The sequence below is a fragment of the Gymnogyps californianus genome, chromosome 1 (genome assembly GCF_018139145.2).
Source record: "Gymnogyps californianus isolate 813 chromosome 1, ASM1813914v2, whole genome shotgun sequence".
Taxonomy (NCBI): domain Eukaryota; kingdom Metazoa; phylum Chordata; class Aves; order Accipitriformes; family Cathartidae; genus Gymnogyps; species Gymnogyps californianus.
This window is the reverse complement of record NC_059471.1, coordinates 162,908,362-162,932,287: the sequence shown is the minus strand read 5'-3', so window position 1 is coordinate 162,932,287 and position 23,926 is coordinate 162,908,362. Positions and strand designations below refer to the sequence as shown.

Sequence of the window (23,926 nt, the reverse complement as noted above, 5' to 3'; positions counted from 1 at the left end):
GTGACCCCAAAAAATCCCATCAGACTCACTCAGCTGTCTTTACCCAAGTAAATTCCCTGCTCTTGAGTGATTCCTGATGTCTGCAGGTGGGAGGTTGCTGCCCATACTCCCCCTCAACACCTCAGCAGCAAACATCCCCTTGGGAACTTGTGTGAGCCAGGGTTGGGGCAGGAAAGAGGCAGTGATTTTCCCAAAGGCTTCCTTGCCTCTCCAGTACAGTACTGAAACGGTAAGATGTTCTCATCATGCAATATAAACCTCTGTTAAGTGAAGTTAAGGTTACAAGCACATATTCTTCACAGAAGAGCATTTTATTCTCCAAAAAATTAAAGGTTAAAAAAAAAAAAAGTTCAAATGTTAGAAATTCGGAAAATGCAGCGTTACATTTGCAGTTCTCAAATCAAGCACCCAAACTACCTTAATTCTGCCCCTGTGCAGATGTCCTGGAATAAAAGAAAAGAAATAAGACAAAGATGCTGCCTTCTTCATCCAGATAGCAGTGGCTGCACTGTAGCTATGATGGTTTAAGGCTATAAGCAAGGCAAAGTTTGGAAGGATAGACAGTAGCTTTTATTAGAAAGACTGATAAGAACAGGAAAGAAACTAGACAAGCTTCCAAGACACAAATCTTGATCTAGCGAGAAATGCTATATCCTGTCTGTACAAGCTCAGCTCACTCAGCCCCCATGAGAACTCAGCCATCCCCTTCTAACTGGGACTGGGCAAGTGAGCCCTGTTGCTATTCTCTACATGGCATGTTCACTGACCAAGGACTGTGTTGGTGCCCTTCTTAGAGAGCTCAGCAAATCAGCAATTCCTGCAAACCCCAAGTCCTGAACAAAACAACAGCAGAGACAACACACACATGCAGGCCCCCTTATCTCTAACCCCACCAGGAGCACACCACCACCCCCTGCAACCTGTCCTCCAGCATTTGTTGTGAGTGGTCCACGTGGATTGACCACAGCCAAGGTCACTGTGCAAGGCACTGGAGGCCGAGCCGTGACAAAAGGCAGGGAAAGCACGGGGAAGCAGCAAGGAACAGACACAGGTCCCTCTCCACAACCTCATGCATGCGATTGAAGGAAAGCGCATGTTGTACCTTACGGGATCCAACACAGGTTTTCAATGCTGCAGCTGGACACATTCGCCACAGGCAGCGGCTCAAAGGAAGGCTGTAAACATCCTTAGTTTTGCAGCTGCCCCTCAGATCAGGCTCAGTTCCAACCCCCATGCCCCCTTTGCGATGACTTCTCTCAGCTCATCTCCCTTTGGCACGGGCCCCCCAGCCACACAGGAGCCAGCCATCCAGCTTCCCTCGGTGCTGGCCTCACTGCTGGTAGCTCGGCCAGATTTCTCTCAGTACAAAGGGACAGTTTGTGCCTTCCCATTTTTCAGATGTGTAAATCTGGAGTACTGTCAAGATTCCTCCAGGGGCCAACAAGAAGTACAGGACACGCTGGAAGGGCCGGGGACAGGGGCAGCGGGGAGCAAAAGGGTTCACAATGACAGGGCCCCAAAGGATCCAGAAGTTCAGACCTTCTCTGAGGAACGAACAAGGCCCTCCAGTTCCCACTCAGACTGGGAAGCAGAGGAAAGAGGCCCTCACACACCCTAAGAGGCCCAAAACCCTGAAAAGCTGAATGCATGACCAAAAGGCAGAGAACGATACGGGACCCCCCACAGCTCAGTGCATGTGAAGGGCAAGGAGAAGAGCAGGGACCAACAGGTTCCACTACTTGCAAGGGGCAGAAGGGAGATGTCTGCTCCCCGCTCCCTGACCACCCAAACTCTGTCATTCCTTCAGCCACTTCCTCCCATTCCCCTCTGTCAAATCTTTTCCCTATCCCTCCTTTCCCATTCCTGCTTTCCTCAGGACACCGCATCTGCTAACCTCACTCACCAGCCACCATATCCACATCTCATGTCCTCTCCTTCCGGAAAGCTCATGCACCTCCTGCATTCACCTAATGTTTGCTCCATCTTAAAAAAATAAAACAGCCTTCTTTGATGAGCAGATCACAGGCACACATCTGCTTCCCTCTGATTTCTGCCACTGCCATGACACTAAGCCCCACGTATTAGTATTATAAGCTCAATGAGGGGCTTGTCCATCTGCTCCCCCGAACCAAGTCTCTCATACCATGCCCCCCACCTGGTAGCGTCTCTGGCCATGCACCTGCCTGTCCCAGAGGGGCAAGTACAGTGCTTTTAAAAGCTCTGTTTCTAGCTCCGCTTCCCAAAACAGCAGTGGTTCCCTAGTGCATTTGCTGGCCAAAGGCCATACTGAGCCAGATCTGAGCAGGGCAGGGCTGAGTTAATCAGATGACTTCAAGCAAAGCATGGGGGAAGGGGCTTCAGGAGTTTGCATCTTAAAAACAAAACAAAACAACAACCAAACAACACCAAAACCCCTTGCTAAAAAAGCTTTGAATCTGAAACTCTCGAGGTACCCAGCACCCACAGCCCTCCTGGTGGCACACCACTCTCAGGGCAATGGGATAACACGTAATTTCAGTGCTTTCGAAAAGATTTCCTAGCAGTAAAGATGCTCTCTGCCTGAACTGCAGCAAAGGTGGCATGCTGCTCTTACACCAAATCCTGATTAGATAAAGAGCTTACTGGATGCAGTCACTCTTTACTCTGCAGTACGAGTTCACTTCAGCACAGCAAGATAATGTGAAAAACTCTCCTTAATTCACAGAACTGGATCTCATGATTGCACATAGCATTCAGTTACTGAACTGGCATTCAGCAGAGAACTAACATGTTTTCCAATGCACCCTAATAATGAAATTAGTTTCTTTGTATAAAAAGAGCAATTGCTACTTGCAGTGGTAAGTCTTCACACTTACCGTCCCACACACAGCTGCCTTTCAAAGGAACAAAGACTGATGTGCTCAGAGGCATGAGTTCAATGCTCCAGCACACAACAAAGGGCAAAGCACGTAGCAAGCCGTTCTACAGGGGCAGAGTTAAGGTCACTTGTTTCCCGGCATGAGAAAAGCTACCCCGTAGCCCTCCTCCTGCTCCTCCTGGGTGCCTAACCCTGAACACAGTTCTCCCTGGGTCCCTCCCAACTCCCTTTGTTTTAATTTCCTCCACCTCAACGTCTTGGAGGACCATATGCGCTCAGAGCACAAAGAGCCGCCTGCAACCTTAACTTCACTTTACCTGGACTGTTTTGGCTGGGAGCAGAGTTTCAGCAGCTTTGCTAAGCCCAGCTTTAAGAAAGCACAACTGGAGAGCGCTGTGTACCTCAGCAGATCCTTTTAATTCCCAGACGTGTCTCTCACTGGGCCTGGACAAAAAGCTTTTCTGCAGGAAAAAAACCACTCCTGCTTCCCACCACCTTTTCCTCCTCCTAGTTACCAAAGCCAGGAGTTGGCAGAAGAGACACAAATGAAGATGATGAACCTCTCAGGCCTCACAGCCTGGTCAGATACCTTACCAAAGCCACAAAAATGAGAGGAGATGTCTTTACCTGTTTCGATGTCATCTATCGAACCCAATCCATTGGAAGTGGTCTGCAAAGAGGGTGTAGGAAAGGGGAGAGAAAAATATCACCAGAAATTAATCTTTAAAAAGATATTCACACATCACAGATGAGACTCTTTACTACTCCTAAATGCATCTGGCCCTTTCTTTTCCTTTATGGCCTCTTTCAGTGCAAGAGCAGTAAAACCAATGAAATTTAAGAGGCAGATTAATCTAAAGAGCCTATTCATTTTTACCTCCAGCAGCGGACAAACCCTGCTGCTGCAAAGGAATACCAGCCCCGCACAATATCCAACCATGTGAGCAAATCTGTACATAGAACAGTTTTTTTCATGTGTGGATGAGAACGCTGTGTCCCAAGTCCCAGGACACATCAATCGGTCAGCCCCATGCAGTGTGAGATCTGATTAGCATGATCTTACACAACGTTCCTTTTCTTAGTTCACATATTTTGCAATCTAACAACCACAAACTCTTACAGCAAACTCAAAACAGGAAAAGGTTTCCGCCAAGACAACTACTGACTTGGAGCTCCAGGCAAGGAATAAAATGCGCCTATATTTTACAGAAACATAAACAGAGGTAAGTATGTGTGCCTTCAGCTTAAGCTTAAAAAGGCATAAGTAAAGCATTACTCTTGAGATACTGCATCTACTACAATAGTTTTTGCAACTTCTAGTTTTTGCACTATTTTCATTTCTTCCAAAAGGAAAGATTTTCAAATGAAAAATTAGGCACAACTATTAAAGAAAGCTGACTGGCTTTCCTAGAAAGATGTGAAGGCAAGTCACTGAATGGTGGGAGGTAAACTAATTCTTTAGTATCCCATCTTGTCCAAAATGACAATTTTTATGCTTTTATAGTTTGTTTGCTTTAAGGAGTACGGCGAAGTACCAAATAGCCTGTAAAAACAGCAAGTGTCTGGGGTTTTTTTTGCCCAGTGATGGAACAAGGAAATCAGCAATTTCTTATATTTTAGCTTAGTATTTGTACAGTGCCCTGCCCAAGGTGGGCCTCCCAGGTGACAGGACAATACAAAGAATACATAAACTGTGTATGTACCTTGCTCAGTACATCGCATGATTTAATTTTGTATGTTTCTTCAGCAGTTGCACTTTCTGACTTTTACTTAGTGTTGCCCTAACTATGTAAAAACTTGAAAACTAAAACTTATTTAAAACGCAAGAGAAAGCAAACATTCACAATAACTAAGAAAAATAACCATCTTCAGTGATCTAATTACTGACATCAAAAATGTTGTCACTAGAAGTATTTTCAAAGAAATTAATTTCCTTGGCAATATTCCTTAAAAGCAGAAAACACTAATATATTTAAATCCTAAAAGACAGTTATAAATTTGCATGTAAATAAAACCGCAAAGCATTCTAGTAGCACAATCCATGAACAGTAACAACCACAGGATGCAAACTCTACCTGGTTTGACAAATTGATTGACGTGCCATTACTGAGTAGCGAGAATGTTTCCAATTCCTGCTGCAAGGAAGAGAGAGGTCTTAGAACAGAGACAGCTCATGAATGCTTGTAAACTAGGTAAAGCTGGGTTACAATATGGTTTCCTTCCAGGCACTGCCCATAAATAAAAGCCACCCCAAAAGGCATACCACTGTGACACAAGAGTACAGTTTTCTGAACACTGAAAGGGCCATATATCTGTTCTGGACACCTCAGTGCAAAACACCCAACATCCAACACACAATCAGGAAGCAAAAAACTTCCCTGAGGAACAGAAGTTTTTGTCTTTTCATTACAAAATTACTACTTCAGGAACGCATTACAGCACTGGAATGAAAGCTGGAAGTCAATATAAGAGATAGCAAGGTGTTATCAAAATACCAATCACTAAATTTCAAATAATAAAAAGCATTTTAGAGTTCTTAATTTTTATTTTTCTAACATACAGGTGGTTTAAGCCCATTACAGCTGAGTAACATGACAGCAGCAAAAAGGTGGCAAGGCCAACACGGTGAGCAGCTACAAAAAGTATTTCTGCGTAAAACTTTCCTTTCTTTGAGACAGAATCATTTCGGAGTGTTGAGAGCTGCTACAATGTCAAGGGTTTTTTTGGGGTAGGCCAATCACAGGTGAGGTTGGTCAGGGAGAGGAATAAGATGCTACAGCCAAATTTACCCCCAAAGCTCTCTGCAAACTGGATGCCCACCAATCACTTCACCGCATACTGCAAAGGTGCCCCTCTGGAGATGGAACATGCTGGCTGTTTAACACACCACTGCGCATGGGGACGAGGATGCAAATGCAAACGTAAGCCTCGACTACTAGCTAATGTTCCCTACTCCTGAAAACGCACCCTGGGATTTTACGTGACCAAGGCAGCTTTATCCAAGAGCGCTAGCAGTGGCCTAACGCCCTCTAGCTCCATCCCAGGGTATACATTTAAACACCAACAGTACTCCAGTTACGGCAGCACTTTCTTGTAGAGCCAGGTTACGGATCCAGCCACTGGCATCAATTAATTGGACCCACGACTCGCTTTTTGCTGCCTTCTTTCCTAGCATCTGACCAGATTCGTACCTGTTGTTCTCCCAAAGCGCAGACCTTTACTCCACCACAAAGAAGGTGTACGCCTAGATGTGGGGCAGGAACCCTTCACGACCCATCGCACTACAAAACCAGCCATGCCTCCAATGCAGCAGAGGATCCCACCCTTCTCATCCCATAACAGGGAAAGGACCGTGATGCAAAACCTCCTTTGGGATCAGGCCACATGTCCCTCTCCTCCAAAAAACACAGGCTCCCAGTGCATCGGAGGCCCCTCCTGCAGCACCAGCCCAGCTCTGCCTGGCTTAACTGGGGACTCAGGAAACATCCTGGCAGTAGACACACAGCAGCAATGGGGTTAGAAATGGATCAAGGCAAAGTGAGTCAGAGGGTCAGGACAAGGAGGGTGGCCAGCAGCCCGCTAGAAGAACTGCAGGGTAATGTACGTGTGTCTACAACTGCAGAGCAGCACCTACCACTTTTGCAAAAATAAATCTGGAAGAGCCAAAGGATAGCCTCTAAGAAAAAAGAAGTCATACCTGAGGTCTTTTGTATGCTTTTCGAACCCTCAGTCCCAGCTTCTGGGCAAGCTCCTGTCCCAGTTGCGTGACGCTTTCATCCTGGGGACAAAATCATTGGCAGGACACTTTCAGTTTTGTGGCACACAATTAAACAGGAACACAGTTATCCACACTGGGCTGCGCCAAGAAGCCTCACTTGTAGACAGACGCAGGTGGACAATTGCCAGAGCAGTCCTAGGAGAGTCCATGCAGACCTGAGGGCTCTTGTCATTCAGTCCTGCTGAGATATTGAGGTTGCACCAGGAGCTCTCCCCTACACTCTTTCGATGCTGCAGAAAATCAGTCAAATGTCTGCTTCCAAGAAAGCATCCACTCTCCGAAAGCAGGGTTCATGAGTCCTGCTGGCAAGACGGCTGGAGGGGCTGCCAAGGCTGGCTGCTGGGGGCTGATACAGCTTCCACAAGGTCCCCATGTCTGGGAAGGAGCCTGCATGCCTTCCCTCTCTGCCAGCCGCAGAGTAATAATCGGTTTTGATATGCAGACAGTATTCACTAGCCTGTTTTGCTTGCTTGTTTGTTTTTAAAGCTGAAACCAAGTCTCAGTTTCCAACTTACTAGCTACAAGGTATTTTCACCATCTTCAGCTCTGGTTAAACTGCCTCAGCTTAGTCAAGCAGATCCTTCTGCTTTTCCTGCTGCGTGCCATTTACCATCCTCCCTGCTTACTGCCCGTGCCCACTCACACACCACCATGGGCTTTAGACAAAGTTCTAGGCCACGCTCCATTCCCCTGCTCCATCCTCTCCAGTTCTGCCTGGACTAACAACCTGCCGCAACCTTCTTCACTTATTTATCACCAGCAACTCTTTCCTTCTGCCTTCCTCTCTCTCCCTGTTTGCAAAAATATTGGAGTACTTTAACAGTTTCTTCAAAGAAGAAAAAAGTATCTGCCCAACCTGTTGTGATATCCCTCCTTAATGTTCCAACACCTCCTCCCTCAGCTTGCTCTCTTCTCTCTACTTCCCATGCTGGTTTTTCCAACCTCCTTCTCCCTGCAGGTTCATCTTTTCCCTTTCAGCCCCTCACTAGCCTCTGGTTCTTCCAGCCCACAGTATCAGTAACTTTTCCCTTCAATTTGGAGTGCCACTTTTTGACTGTACTTGCTCCCCCACACCCTCAACATTGGTCTTGTCACCATCTTCTCTGAACTCAGTGAAAACAAAATCTATCTTGCCCATTTTGTCCATTTCCTCTTCTCTTCCCATCTGACACCCCTTCAGGATGTACCTTCTTCTCCTGAAACTGTCCCCGCACCCTCCAGAGACCTCGTCTTGGTCAAATCTCATGGTCACTGCTCCTTCCTCACTCTCTTCCACCTCTCAGATCTTTCTAACACCAATCATGTTTTCATTGCTCTGTTTGCCTCTGGCGATTCTGCCTTTCCAAACATGCTCTCAGGTGTCTTCTGAAGTCTGCCATTTTCTTGCTCCCTGTGGAAAACTCACCAGAAAGATCCCTGACATCATTTCTTTTCATTGATCTCATACTCATACCTACCAGGTTTACCCTATCCAACTCCACATGCCAACATAACTCCGAGATGTCTTCTCAGATTCCTGGACAAGATCAAGAATGTATTTCTCTCTAGACTGCCTCCACTTCCCTTCCCAACAACACATAGTTAATTATTGTCCTTTTTGTCAGCAGGCCTGAGGTTTGGGGTAGGGGGTTATTTGCTCTTTGCCACCCCCAAGATCTTCCTTTAGCTTTCCCTTCCCTCAGCCAAATGCCACCTTCAGGTGCTTACTACCTCCCACCTAAATAAGGCGATGCTCAACAAGGGCATGCAATACACTCTCCTCCAACACTCTAAAAAAACCCCAAGCCATGCCAAAAAAAGCATACCACAGAGCAGTATCAACTTCACCATGCTGGGAAGCTCTGCAAACTAGCAGCACTGAGTATCTGCACCCAGAAACAAGTTAACTCTGCTAGACAGTGAGTCAACTGAGCGGCAGATCCTTCATCACCGGAAGTTTTAATATACGCTCTGCTTTGACCACAACAAAGCTCTCGGCTGTTACAGCAATGCAAGCTGGAAGTACCCGTGTACTCCAGAGGTGTAATGGAAACAAGACTGAGACGATGGATAGCATGACTTGCCTTTGATGCATAGAAGGCTTATGGTTTCTGCTAATCAGGTAATAAGGCAATGGGGTATGTTAATTTACAAGATTGAATTGTTTACAATAGGGAATGCAGATCACTCGATATGGAGTTTGTAAGGCTGAACTTCCCTGCCACAGAGAAGTTTGATAAAGTGTTTGTAGACCACAATGATTGTAATGATAATAATGGGAGATATGTAAACATAAGTATATGGTTAAAAATTAAATTCAATTAAGTGGCTCAACTGCAATGTGAAATATAGCCAGATATGGCTTTACATGAACAGATATATCAGATGGTTTTGATTATAAAAGGGTTTGTTTAAAAAACAGTTCTTTGGAACTCCCCTAACATGATACCTTCAATATGTTTTGGTCACCCTGTTCTGCCAAGTCAAAGAAACTAGAATTTACAAGCTATACAAAAGGAATAACTAACTGCTAACAAGGCCTTCAAAGATTGCTTCTGTAACACTAATAATACAGGAAAGTTAACTTCTGCTGAAGTAGACGCGTTTTTCTTGTAATAGCATTACTGTGATGGATCAGAACCAAATTTAGCAAAGGCAACCAGTGCTCACTAGAGTCTATCTAATCAGTCTGGTTTCCTGTTCAATATTTGGCCTAAAAGGACACTCAACAAAAGCATTGTCAGGAAAATATCTAGGGCCTAGTATATGCAGATAGTCCCCGCTGAATGCAAAAATTCAAACACCTGTGAACATAAAAATAACTATGACGTGATGTCAAGGACACCTTTGTATGTCCCTCAAGAAATAAAAAGCTTTATCAGCTTGCCTTAGCAATCAGTAAGTAAAATGTGAGACATTTTTATCTAAAACAGGAAAAGTATACGTTTTCTGTCCAGTGCTCCAGTTCCCATTTGTCCCATGCTCCTAGTCACTCCCATTAGACATATAAAACCAGCTAATTAAAACAGTCTCATGGCCTTAGTTCACATTTTGTTAGGGTAGGGTTTTGCTCTTCGCAAATAGGCCATCAAACCTGCTGTCACTAACTGGTGTCTCTGGCTGGCACTATCTGTAGAGGGTGACTTGGACTGAACAAACATGGGAGGTCAAACGTCTTGTTCGAATCAGAGAGACAGAATTTCTGGGCATAAGCACGTTCCCAGGAACAGCCCAGCTTCCTCCTCCACTATCCTCTGGCCTCACACTAAGCATGTTACTGAGGAGGAAGGTGGTGAGCCACAGAAATCAAGATGAGTTGTATGTCAAAAACTTACATGTGGGAGGGACAGCAAGCATCGGCTATTGCACTCATATGCTTCTTTGTGTCTTCCAAGTTCATTTAAGGAGCGGGCTTTCCGGAAGAGCGCTCGGATGTTCTCCTTGTCAAGACTTAAAGCCTTCTCGCTGTCTTCCAGTGCCTTCTCATACAACCCCTGCATGGAAGAGACCACCCTGAGTCAGCTGATGCACAGCAGACTAACCCCTCCTTCTGTGTGAATGCCAATGTTTTACCTCTCAGCAGAAAACAGGAATATAAAAGGCAGTTGGAAATACATACATTACCTCATACCCAGACCAGCATACAAACACACAAAACCTACAGTAACAGAACATTTTGTTAAGTCTTGCAAAACTCAAAACACTTCGAAGTCAGTGAATGCCAGAATTAAGGCTGCTTGAGCAACCTTATCTTGTCTCCCCCTCTACCTTGGGCATGTTACATTTGACAGTCTTTAATTATGTGACTGCTCGCTAACTTTTTTCATGGGACTCAGTCTCATTATGAACAGGACGGACCTGCTCTGGGGTTGTGCCATAAAAGAAAGCCGTTAGATTCCTTAGGAAAATGGAAGCATGCAGCCTTTTAGAGCCTGAGTATTTCAGAATCCTTTTCCATGTGTGTGCTGAAAGTTCCATGAAGACCCACAGCCTTCTCACTGCTTCCAGTGCCTCACTTGAGGAGGCAGGAGACTCCAGAGCAATACTCAAACAGTATTCCAGAGAAATAGTCAGTACTGGAAGGCACTGGATTGTACTAACTCCTCACCAACGTGGACCAGAACTGCATTGTCAGTACCTTAGGCCTGACCCCTCTCCTTCACATCATTCCTCTGGTCTCACAAGACACAGTGTGACAGTGGGGAGATATCAAGAGTTTTCTCTGTGTCCTTGTCTCCTCCAGTGTTGGAACAGGGAGTGGACAAAACCAACTGAAACCCCTCCTGACATCTTTTCCAATTGCATGGCACTGCAACCATGATGTCCTCCCTGGCCCCTAGGGATGACTTGGGAAGGCACTCACCATGGCAAAGTAGCAGGCAGCTCGGTTGACATGCAGCTTGCACAGGAGTTCCTTTGGGATGGTCACCTCGTCAGAGGCTGCGTAATCCGCCACATTCAGCCCTTCTACATACTGTACCAGCGAAAGCTTGAAATCCTTCTCTCGAAACAAATCATTGCCCTCTGCAAACAGGTTTCTCACCAGCTTCTGCAGAAAGGCCTGGGCAGCAGGGAGAGAGCAAATAGACTGAAGTGGATATTCAGAGACAGGAGAAGTTTCCCAATTTCCCATTCCTTTCCATATGTTTTAGCAAACTTCCTGCCCACTAAGATTCTCCTGCCTCCCCGCCATCCTGTAAAACATCAGTCTTTTGGTAAAGGAGAATAATCCAGTCAAATCTCCTTTCTTTTTGAACACTCAAGTGTCTTCTCCTTTCCCTGAAAGTTGTTATTGTCAGAACCTTAAAACTTTAAGTTACAGGCAATTTATGACATCCCACGTTCTCCACTTTTGGTATGTAAACTACTGGCTGTGCAACAGAACAAATCTTGCTAACCAGAGGGTTCCCAACTTCAGAAAACAATTTCTTCATTACCTCATAATCTTCTTGGCTTAGGGGTAATGTGGACCTGAAAAAAAGAAGAGAAAATGCTCATGAAACAGGCATCCATGCAAACAAGGGCTTTTGTCTGATGAAGAAATCATCTTTCTGGTCCTGTGTGGATGATCTCAGTGAGTAACTGAACATTTTATCACTTCAAAGGCAGCTGGGGCAAAGAGAATACAATTAGGGAGCATTATGCTCAGTGATGGTCACAGTGGTGTCAAGAGATGGTCAGGTCCCAAAGGGATTTGAGACCAGAGGAATCTTATTCTCAGCTATTTTCTGCACATACACAATCCTCTGTAATGTGCCTTCAGACAGCCACCTAAAAAAACCCCATCTTTGAGAAAGTCCCATGAGAGATTGTCATGGAGAATACAAGCGTATTTTAAATGCATCTGGCTCTAATGAGAGGCACCAGACTGGCACTGCAAGACCTCCTCAAATCCTCTGTGAGACCAAAGACATACAGTGATAAATGCAATCACTTTCTTCTGCATTAACTTAGCCACACGCCTTTAGGCCTACACCACAAAAGGAAGGGAGAAAACAAGGCAGGTTTGGGAGGCCATTTAACTGCAGCTGTCTTGGCCAAGGCTGCCAGGCTGTGCCACAAAACTGGCAGTGCTTGTGTGGATAACACCTACCCCACAACAGCACTGAGACTTAGGAGAAAGGTTCTGTTCTTCAAATCAGACCATCCAAGTCATAAAGGCTTGGTCCACACATATTTATTTTTTCTCTTCAAGGAAAAAAACATAGGCTCTAGGGAAATCCTTAGCACCTTTCATAGCCCTCCTCACCTTTGAAATACAACGCTATATACATGATCTTATTGGTCAGAGAATAAACTTTTTTTAGATTTCATTTAATCTAATCATCATCTGCTTCTTAAAATTAACCACAGGAAATGCCGTGGCTCTGAAAGAAACATTCATTCTGCTTATGAAATTGGAGTACCCCTCTTTCACATCAAAACAAGCCAACAAATGACACTGCTCCTGGTTCAGAGTTCAAGATACGCTCCAGAAGCATGAACAGCACCCCATATTTCTAAATTATTTTCTTTCCAGGAATCTTGTGCGTTTTTATAAATGTTACTAAAATAAACCTTACAATTGCCTCTCTGAAACTGGGTTATCAGCCCCATTTAGTCTGACTGGGGCGAAAATATCATTGCCACGCCACAGGATATAAATATGTAACATGGAAGATTTGGCGTTTTTTCCTATTGTAGATGCACAGATTTCAGCCATAATAACTGCACGACTCAAAGCAGACCTTAAAAAAACCCCAAACCAATCTCATTACCATCTTGCTACTTCCTTACCATGGAACCTGGACCTGAGTCTGAGGCCTTTGCTAACTCAAACACTGGAGGGAAAAAACACTACCGTATTTTATACGGAAGTACTCGGACTTGTAACTACTACATAAGCAACCACTTCAAGCTCTAGAAGGCCACATGATATTCACAGAAGAGTGACCTGAGGCACCTACCAGGTTGGCAACTGTAAAAGAGCCCAGGTCATCTATTTATCCTACAGGCACCATACGGGGTACCTGGCAAGTCATTAACCTTGCTTTCCCCACCTACAAAATAGAAACACTATCTCTCTTCCTAAGAAAGGTGGGATAACTTTGTTGAGAGAGCACTTTGAGATCTTCACGCTGAAGATGAAGTAGAAGGTCCAAGTACTATTAGCATTATGCTGACTATAAAGATCATCCTGGAACTGCAGTAGAGGGCAAAACCCAAAGAAATTAAAATGATAGAATTTCAAGTTTAGAGAGCTGGCAGGACAAGAAGCACCCTCAACAATCACAGTGAAAATCCTCAGGACCAGTATCTCTTTCCCATGCAGCAGACCCAAAGCAGTCAATAGGAAGAACTCAGGTCCTGCAATCCTCGATACGAAGACAACCGCCTCCAAAGCCACAGGAAACAATGAGGTTGTCCACTTACTGAATGAACTGAAGTCCTTTCTCTATTTCTTGTTTTCTCTTCTGTCTCTCCATTATAGTTGCTGCAGAGGACGAAGAAAAAGAAACAACACAATATGAGTCATTTTAGGTCTTGCTGGCAATTAAGCAGCACAGTATTTTGTGTGTGCCTGAATTTACTACTAACAAAATGTTCCAGACCAGATGCCCTGAACACCGAAGGCCATGATTTATACACACTGCAGATACAGAACAGCAAGCAGCTCACTACCAAGCATCTGCTTTTTCTCACATGCCACCACCAGGATACACGGGCAAAGAGGAATGACTTCAATTTGAGCTCTCTACTTAGACTGCCAGTAAATAAAGCAATGGGAACCAACAGTTATCATGACTGCCTTCTAGGAAAGGAAAAAGGAAAAAAAAAAAAAAATCAACTTTTCCCCTGCATTGGCAGTCATTTCAGGAATTTGTGCTGGGACCCTCCCATGATAAGCAGTTCCGACCACTATTTACCTGGGCTGGATTTAAACTGGTTTACTGCACGGCATACAAAACAAGTAATCTATGTAAGGTATATGGAGACATATCACAGAGAGAGATGCAAAGGAAGGAGATGGAATTGCCTGCCGTGGTCCACATAAAAGGACAGCGATGAATCTACGCAATGGGAATTTCATGCTGAAAATCAGCAGGCAAGAGCAGCACAAACTTGGGAACACTCCTTTGGAGAGGGAACAGGGCCTCATCCTGCAGCGTTTTAAATTGGGGTGGGCAGCGCCTGAGGAAGGCTCAACAGAGAGTTATCCCCACTTAGTCAGGGACACAAATGGGCACAGTAACTTGTCTGGGTTTGACCAAATCCAGTCTGGGTCTCTGCGAGCACAGACGAATAAGTAGTATGATGGAGCCATTTTGGAGTAATGTTCCTTTTCTCAACTAAAATGGGCTTGAATCACACCATTAGATACATGAGCTTCATCCCCTGCAGTTTGGGAACAAATCTTGGAACGGCTCCTCCCTGACCTCTCCCCAAGGTACACAGGTCTGCCACACAAGAAAAGAAGAAAGAAGGGGAGAAGGGATGGCATTCGTGGCGAAACAGAGTTGCTGGCAACAGCGAATTTCCCAGCCTTGCCATCAACCAGCTGTGATCACAAACCATGCTCAGCATTTGAGGAATGGTAACTTGGGGACAAAGGCAGCAAGCACAGAAACACTGAGATGAGATGGAGCTGAAGACACTGTGCCTTGCAAGCCTGGGATTGCCTCTGAAGAGATCACGAGAAAACCAAAAGTAATTTCTCTAACTCTACACTGCAACAGCTTGGAGACCATTATTGCCCAGCTCCCTTTTACATTAAGACCATCCTTATCATTCTAACGTATCTTACGGTACCTATGGCACATTCAGACTGGAAGAGGGTGAGGGGACCTTTAAGGTATGTGAAAATCAATCCTGACAACTCAGCAAGCCCTTATTGATTGTGCTCTGAGCCATGCAAAGTGTAGAAGAATTGATACCTGCCCTTCACCAAGAAGGAGAGTTGGGGGAAGGGGGGAAGGCAGGAGTGAGAGAAAGACCAGAAAGAAGTGGTAGCAGAAGGAAGCAAGAGCCTGAAAGTGACACTGTGCAGTTAGTAAGTCATCAGACATTACCTTTGAGAGCAATCTGGTCCGAGCAGCAGGTAGAAGATTTTAAGCAGCTGCATTTGGAACGGGATGGGCAGTGCAGCAAGAAAGGGAAAGACAAGGTGAGTGATGATCAGCATCTCTACAAAGGCTTTTAAGAGAAGCGATGGAGAAGAGCAGGTAGACTTCAGTACAACACCAACAGAAGGCCTGGAATGATTTATGAATATCCTGGATAATAAGCAATCAGGAAGAAAGAAGGAAATTTAACAAGGAGACTGTGAGGTTAATACGATCACTAACGCTACAGGCAGACGGGCTTGAGGGGTAGAAAAAGAGACAGAGACAATTAATTTGATATTTCTCCTTGTATGAAGTTCTGCAAAGACAGAAGAAGTAAGAGAGAACAGACAAGGTGAAGAGGAGCAGTAGGAACCATTTCTACATAGACAGCAGTGAAAGCCACGAAAGAGGACAGAGCAACCCCAGAGCACTGTAGGAGAACTGCGAGGGCCATCAGAGACAAGGGTGGGGAAAGAGCCACCATGGGAAATGACAAGAGATAAATTTGGGGGGGACAGGGGAAAAGAGTCAAGGACAAAAAAAAAAAACCACAGGGAGGAAGGAGGAATTTCTAGCTGTCTGGTCCCTGAGTGCACTAACAGGCTTGAAATGCCCCAAACAGCCTCACCTTGGACCCCCATCCACACACCCTCTGCCCATGGTCCAGGAGCTCCATTTCAGCTCTGGTCCAGGCACACTGCCTTGTCTGAGCTATACTGTAGATGGACCTGTCCTCAGTCCTATCTCCTGGACAAACCTTGGACCTACACTGTAGGCAGCTTGTCTCTAGTCCTGTCTCTGGCACCATCTCCTACTGCCGGACTCGCTGGGTGGACCCTAGACCCGATTCACCACCTCATCTTCTTTGGGACTGTTGATGGACCCCTGCTATCAGCCTCTTGTTCTGCCTGCGCTGTTCAGATATGGTGGGACTATACCCTAGTTAGTGAGGGCACTGCTGGTGGCTGTCATCACCTTTGGCTCCTAGGTTGTCCCCCCTGAAGGAGCAGCCCTGCTCTTGCTGCTCCCTGACATGAGCCATGCTGGAGAGAACAAAAGTCAGGGAAGTGAAGCAGCAGCCCATGGATCTGATGAAAAGGGAGATTATTGGCGACTGTGGGGAGAGCAGTTGAACACTGGTCACCACAAAGTCAATGGCTGCACTCCAAAAATGCCGCAGCACACTTTCACAACTGTGTGTATCCACAAAACAGATCATCACCTTGAAAAGCTTCTGATACGCACAGCCTACTTCAACCTCTGCTTCTCAGCTCAGCTTTTAAAACACTACTGCAAGGAGCGAAAAAGAGATCAGTACCTGTTCTCATGGCTACCCTGACCCCACTGCTAAAACATCCTACACAGCAGGATGTGGGCATGTGTTACAATGAGAACTGGTTACTGTTGCTTGCCCACAGAGAAGGGCATTCAAACATTACTAACCAAAAGCTGGAGTGGAGCCAAAGGACTACAGGGAAAGGCTCCAGAACGTCTCCTTCCTAGAGTTACCTGACTCTTCTCGCATCCTGGAGCTCCCCTTCTGTTTTTTCTCTCCTCACCACCATTGCCACTGCATCCAACATGTGTATGTCCATCCTAGCTTCATGTGGATGGCTGACCAACCTACTGCACCTCTGTAAGTCCCACAATACCCAGCTACAGTTTTGATCCTTGCTACAAAACCCTCATAAAAAAACCCCTCTGTGCCCTGCATGCTGTTTACTCTCTGCAGTCCTATCCTCATCTTCCACAGTGAACATTTTCCAACCCGAGACTCTCCATTGCCTTCTCTAGACATGAACTACAGGCCTGATCTCCTCTCCAGACTGTTTCTCCCTGATACTGCCCCACACTCCTTGCAAGTCGGTGACCAGCTTCCTCTGCTAAAGCTCCATCACACCTTCAGGCTTATGTCACGACTTTGCACATGAGACGCATCTCCTCATGGCAACACCCTCAAAATGCACACCACATGCTGCTGCCCTAACAACTTCTTTCACATCTCTCGGGAACAACTACCTTTCCTTTTCAATCTGACTCCACACCAGCAGCCTCCTCCACGCGTGGCAGACCTCTCCCCAGTCCTGCCTGCCCCACCACTGCTGGAGGCTACCGTTCGGACTCCTCCTTTTGCTCCTCATGCCTCCTCCCCTGCCACCTCCCTGGCAAACTCGGTCACTTCTGTCTCCCCTCGTCATTCCAGCCTCTTCACCATGTCTCATTCGACCCTCGGACCAAGCCGCACACTTGTTACGCCGGCAAACCCAACACACAGTGAGCCACCCATACGTGCAACACTTCAGTTCTGCTGCACACCATACCACTGCTGATGCATAATTAATTTTAAGCAGAGCCTGTTTAGCTTTTGTTTTCTCGGTCTTTTAAATATTTTTAGAAACACAGTGGAAAACATTTCATGAAGCAGTGTGCCTAAGTGTCCTTCCCTCCCCCCCCCCCCCAAATCTGTCTGTCCAGACTTGTCTGCTCAAATCACTAGCACAATTTGAATCCAGAGTATTTATATCCCCACTACAAAGCTCTTATCCTTTCAGTCCGGAGATGTTTATCCTCTCTGGTCCAGCATCTAGAAAGGACTTTATTCATAGTTTGTCAATGAGTTACAAACTATTTGCCAGACAGAAAATGCTGCAGACAGGCAAAACGGTTTTCTTGCCTTCAGAAGGAAGCATGAGCCAGTGAACAAGGTGACTCAATCATAAACTGGGTAGATACGCTCTACAAGACACTACGAGATGAACGGAAAGACTTGAATTTACCTTATCAAGGACCTGGGTGTTATTCCCAACCCCGCCAGAGCTGAATTTGGGCAAAGTTTTTCTGGGATGGCAATGAGTTCACACTTGACCGACTTCCAGGCTGTGACTGTAACATTTCAGCCAGAAATAAGTGCACCAAGATGCAAGTGGCAGGTTGTAGAGCTGAGACAGAAGCTCAGTCCCAGGCTGTGTGCGCTCTCCTCCAGGCAAAAGGCTCCAGGATGCACTAGTCCGCAACATGGAGTCTTTCACTGGCTGCAGTTTGGCCACCTCAGTGGGGCAGCAGAACAGGTAACCGGACTCACGTCAAGCAGAGGACAAGACGCACAGCCCACTACAAACATGGGCTCCTGCTTGCTCCTGCAGCTGCTCTTTGCCATGCCCCATTCCCTGGGTTTGAAGGCTTCTCACAGCCAACAACTCTCAGAGTCATCCCCACCACCATGCTGTGCCCACTGGGTCTGACAACCCTGTCCCTCCACACACTGGCCACCCCAAGGTACCTCCGTGGCTGCTCTCCCACAACTCGGCACCCCGCTAGTCCCACTCCTGCCCCGTGGCACCATTGGGGCGGCTGTCATCAGGGTGCCACCAGCTTTCCCCAGCAACACCTCCAGTGAATGCAGGGTGAGGTGGTGACAACCCCCTCACCCCCAGCTGAAAACAAAAGCAGTCACCATAAGTTTCCCCAAGAGGGGGATGGAGGTGGTGGCCAAAGCCTCAAGAGACCACCCCGGCCCCCATCACATTTTCCGCTCCCTCCAGCCTTGTGCCCCACATGTAACACCCCATGTACTGCAGGCCACCCCACACGTAACACCCCCATGTACAGCAGGCTACCTTTCCTTCTGCCCCAGCCCACTGGGCCCTGCCCGAGGGGCACCGCAGTGCAGCCAAGGAGTGAGGAGGGGGCCATGGGGTGACGCTGCCCATCCCTCGGCCACTTGCTCTTGGTTTCATGCGCACCCAGCTCGCCTCCACTGCCTCGTTTTAAAAATTAAATCCCGGGGCTGGTTCCCACACGGTTGGAGTGGAAGCACCCCCTCGCCTCCTCCCCCCACCTCCAGCACTAGGCCGCCGATCCCCGGCCTTGCCTAGCGGCCGCCGCGGACAAAAGCGCCACCTCGGCCGGCCGGGGCGAAGGGGCCGGCAGCGCCTCCCGCACCCCCCGCGGCTCGGCCGGGCGCCGGCACCCCGGCATCCCCGCCACCCTGGTCCTGCTGGGAGGGGTCTCCCACGGCAGGAGATATTCAGGCTTTCCCGGGAAAAGAAAAACAAACCAAAACATACTCTTCCTCCTTCCCCACCCCCCATCCGCTTAAATAAAAGTCACACATCTCCAGGAGTCTGGGAGGCAGCTTTAAGATTAAAAAAAAATATAACCTCCCCTGCCACCCGGAAACTGTCTAAAGCATTAAAGAATTGGGGGGGGAATAAAAAATTCCCACAACCTTCTTATTTGATAAACTTTACAAGCCCCTACGGAAGGTGCATCTGAAAAGCTATTCCACAAGGGCTTCTCTGCTGCTTCATGGGGTTTATACCAAACAAGAGGGGGAAACTGCAGCCTAAATACAGACCTGAACACAGCTCTCAAACCTACAAACCACAAACAGGCACAAACACAATTAATACTAAGTTTTTCATATAAACCCAGGGGCTTTTCCCCTAGCTATCCACTTTTAGACTACTACCACATTTTTTCCAGGGGGTGGGATTAGGATCTCTGACAATTATTTTTTTGCAAACCCCACATTTTTGGCAGAAGAGGGGGTTAGCTTCAAAATCTCGCCCATATTATTTTTCACCACTTTTTTTTTAAATTTGCAATTACACAACATTTCATCCATGCAGTTACTATCTGAAACCTTTACTTTCTAATGAAGCAACATCCAGATTTTCTTGTTTCTCAAGTCCACCCCTTTCTACATACACAAACACACACACATACAGAACTGGTTTAAGACAAAAATATTCCCCCCAAAATAATAATAAAGGACTCACCTCTCCTTGGGTTTTCCCCCCCACACTATGTATAAACTTTCCTTGATAAATGGTATTGTATTACTAGAGATATTATTAATGTATTATTACTAGAAGTAATAATAATAGTAAGTGCTATTTAATTATAGAAGGCAGCATTCTGCTTCTGGATCGGCTGCCCCTGCAGCTCCCTCCATGTGCCTCCTGATCTCTTTACTTTCATTTCCAGGTCTCGCTCGCTCGCTCGCTCGCTCTCAGCTGCACCAGCAAGAGAAAATGCCTCCCTGCATATCCTCTGGGCCCTAGAGGCTACCGCTTTCCATTACAAAAATTCACAGATCTTTCCCTTGTGGTTGGTTTTGAGATTCTTTAAGGTGAATTAGGCTTAAAAAAAAAAAAAAAAAGAAAAAAAAAGAAAGCGCTTAAGCAGTCGAGGCTCCGTTCTTATTTTAATGCAACATTTTTCTTCTTCCTGGTTGTCTTTGCTGATATATAAAATATACCCCAAAAGAAAGGAAAGCTGCCTCTGCAGAGTGATTGCGTGCATGAGAAGCGCAGCAGTGAACTGAATTATGAGACCCCTCCATGGGATTATCGTATACGTGAAGCAGTGACCCTTTTGCCCACCCATATATGTTTGCTGGAAGGGGGCCAGAGCCATAGCTTATGGCAGAGCAATTATCTATTCCAGCCAGACCTTACTTATTCCACCCCGCACCGCTGAGGGGGTTCCCTGTAAATAAGATCTTCTGAAAACATAAATCTTTGGGTGGAAAGGAATACGCAGTGTGTGTGTGTATGTAACATATTATTATTATATTATATACTATTGTGTATTATACAATATACATATATGATATATAATATATGTATGTACATGCATATATATTTTTATATTTATGTATACACGTATGAGTTTAGGCACTCTTTTGGAACCAGATCTTTGGCTTGTTTTCATCCCAAATCCCTCAATATTTCCAGAAAGTGGACTGAATCTCCACAGCAGCCCATGCCGGCAGAGCCCCAGGAACAGAGGCGCCAGCGGGAAGCGGGGGCCCAGCGGCACACGTTACTCTGTCATGGGAAATGGTTGTGACGACAGAGATACACAGACTGCCTTCGACGGGGGGTTCACCCATCCCTGCCCAGCTGCACTACCATTAACTTCAAATAACCCTCTGAAATGAGATTTGTGCTCGGCTCCCAGTCCAGCCTCCCTTCTAGATCCCTGAAGGATTCTGTCTACCGTCAAATCATCATTTCCAGACTGACACTGGTTTAAATTATCACCTCTTTTCCAATGTAATCAGTGACATGTTTACTCCTTAGTGTCTTGCTTCTCTATTTACAGTGACCCAAAAGAGTGTCATTTTGTGCTTTGCAGCTAAGCAGCTCCAACAAGATTCAGAGGCAGGTAGAAGGTATCATCTGAGGTCTACCAAACTTGTTTAATATTTAAAACACGTTGATCAGAAAAGGAAAGACTTTATTATACTGAGTAGGATTGGCTTCTGGCAGCTCTGTCAACACAATAAACTGATAATTTATGAAATATAGGCTGTGAATTGTATAATGTACCATATGACACTGGAGAACGCTGTCTTACGCTCTTCACAATATTCAATCACAATGCACTTTTTTTTAGATATTCATTATGATCCAAAGATTGCTGTTACTCATGGATAAGACAATGTTTATTTTTATTACCTCTTCAGCAGATCTGTTACCTCTTATTTTTAGGCAACGACACTGTGACAATGAGTAGAGTCTAACCAAGCTGGGCCTTGGCTGTAAAAGCCGCTGGGCAAAATGTACATTAAATGACAATTCCTGTCGAGGGATGGCTTTGGGCAGAAGAAAGGTGGAGCGGGCCTGGTGGGGGAAAGTAAAAACGGGGAGACCTGATGTGCCAGATCACATTGGGAGGGCAACATCACGGAGCCATTAAGCATCAAACGAGTCACAGAGCCCAGGATGCCTCCAACCCTGCAGCACTTCTGAAAGGCAAGACATCACAGCTGGATGAGAAGACGAGGGCTCAGAGGAGCTGAGGAGAAAGAGGAACAAGACCAAAATACACACATAATCAAGAGTTATACTGGAATAAGCACTGTTTTTTAATTCCAGAACATTCGTTTTCAAGACTGCGTTTCCCAATCAAATGTCCTGTTATACTTCCCTCCAGCCCAATTTCCTTTGCCTGTAAGACTGAGAGGAATCCTGCAAGGTCATGATCCAGCATGCACCGCTCCTCTCATGAAATATCATCTTTCCTTAGTGGTTAACATTAAGATTTTCACAATTCACAAGCATGGTTATCGAGGTCTCGTGTGCAGGTAGTCAGCAGAGTCAAAACGCTGCCAATCCCTGCTACAAATTAGTTACAGTGTCCTAAAAATTACTTTGATTTGTAAAACTACTCTTTTAGGGAGAATGAATCTATGGATCTATGCTACAGTGGCACAGTACACCTTCATTCCAATACAGCTGCATCCACAGTTACAGACTTTATTCTCGCCTCTCTGGCCCAGGTAATTAGCCAATATTTGGGAGAACAACAGAGAAGGGAATGAGATGTATTTGATATGATCCTGTTTATTGCTAAAGATCGTGAGGAACTAATAACAAGTGCCAAACTCCTTGCTTATATTTTCCAAGTTCAAGCTCCTTCTGAGATCACATCAATTTATTCCCTCATCTGCTCTACGTTTTCTGGCAGCTTTATGCTTCTCACATACCACCGTAATCTAGTCAGTGCCTCAGCTTCTCAATTTTCTTCAGGTGCAAGAGAAACTCTTATTGTTATTTATGAGTTAAATTTTGCTCAAGTTTTCCATCTGGTTGCTGTACCAGTTTATGGCTTTTATTCCTTCAGCTGTCATGCTCCATGAAAAAAATTAATTGCTTTTTGTATTCCCCCAGAACAAAGAAGGTCTACCATGCCCTTCAACCTCTACGCAGTCTCCCAGGCCACCCAGCATTGCCAATTACTGACATTCTTTTCTTGGGTCCATATAAGCATTTGATACTGTTTCTTAAAACCGCAGTTGGGAGAATTGTGAGAGAATGAAAAGTGCCTCTTATAATGTTCCGGGACCAAATGGCAGAATAAATCCAGCCTATTACCCACTGGTCTCACCAGGTATCTGCAGCTGCCACCTGAAATGGTACCTACATCAGTGCCTGTAGGTTGCAACTCGGAGAGGAGGGATTGGGTTAAGAGGACCTGTGCAAACACACTGCAGTAGCAAGCAGATTTAGGCACAGCTCACCTTGTCCCGTCAGATGTACTTTTATTTCTATACTCAAGAAGAAAATGTAACACACAGTGTACACACGAAGCTGTCAAGCAAACCGATGCTTTTTGCATCCTTAAGTAGGAATGACTGCACACTCCTGGATGAAATGCTTTCCTTAGCGGAAAGGTTTGACAGTAACACGTAAGGACAAAGATGAGATCTGCAGAGACATCATCTAAACGAGGCTTCACAGAAAAAGGCACTCGTGTTTCATCTGTGGGTATCTGGGAGGCCCGCAGAGCAACTCAGAGCTCCACCGGCGACATCTTCCCTGAACGCCTGTTGTGAAAGGGGCTCGGACGCACACCGCAGATCCACTCAGCCCTCCGAGACCGGTGGCACGGGTGCCGCGCCTCGGAGCCCGCGCTGTGGAGAGGCAGGAGCGGAGGTGGCCGAGGGCAGGGACAAGGGCCGGCGTCACACGGCCTCACTCGCACCACGGGACGCGAGTGGGAGAAGGCCCGGCCCAGGCCCAGGCCGCCACCTCACAGGGTGACTCCGCGCGAGGCATGCCGGGTACCCCCCTCCCGCACCGGACTACACGTCCCGGCGTGCCCCGCGGCTGGCGACGCCGCGCGTGCCCCGTAGCCCCGCCCACGCGCGGCGAGGCCGGCCGGCTGCGGCACGCCGGCCGTCAGCACCCGGCGCGGGGCGGAGGGCGAGGGGGG

General features: G+C 46.4%; 1 protein-coding gene across 3 annotated transcripts in view; it reads right to left on the bottom strand.

Annotated features, from left to right (window-relative positions):
- ZC3H7B (zinc finger CCCH-type containing 7B) overlaps window positions 1–20,189 on the bottom strand; it is a 48,040-nt gene extending 27,851 nt beyond the window's left edge. For 2 of the 3 annotated variants that reach the window (XM_050892492.1, XM_050892506.1), the window contains exons 1-8: window positions 19,981–20,189; window positions 13,527–13,587; window positions 11,552–11,585; window positions 10,978–11,175; window positions 9,950–10,108; window positions 6,555–6,635; window positions 4,933–4,992; window positions 3,485–3,527 (exon numbers count right to left, since the gene is read on the bottom strand). In XM_050892492.1, coding sequence (XP_050748449.1) covers window positions 3,485–3,527; window positions 4,933–4,992; window positions 6,555–6,635; window positions 9,950–10,108; window positions 10,978–11,175; window positions 11,552–11,585; window positions 13,527–13,579 — 628 coding nt within the window. In that variant the 5' untranslated portion in view covers window positions 13,580–13,587; window positions 19,981–20,189. The remainder of the gene's footprint in view (window positions 1–3,484; window positions 3,528–4,932; window positions 4,993–6,554; window positions 6,636–9,949; window positions 10,109–10,977; window positions 11,176–11,551; window positions 11,586–13,526; window positions 13,588–19,980) is intronic. The other variant, XM_050892499.1, reaches the window with a different exon arrangement.
- Between the last annotated feature and the right edge of the window lie 3,737 nt (window positions 20,190–23,926).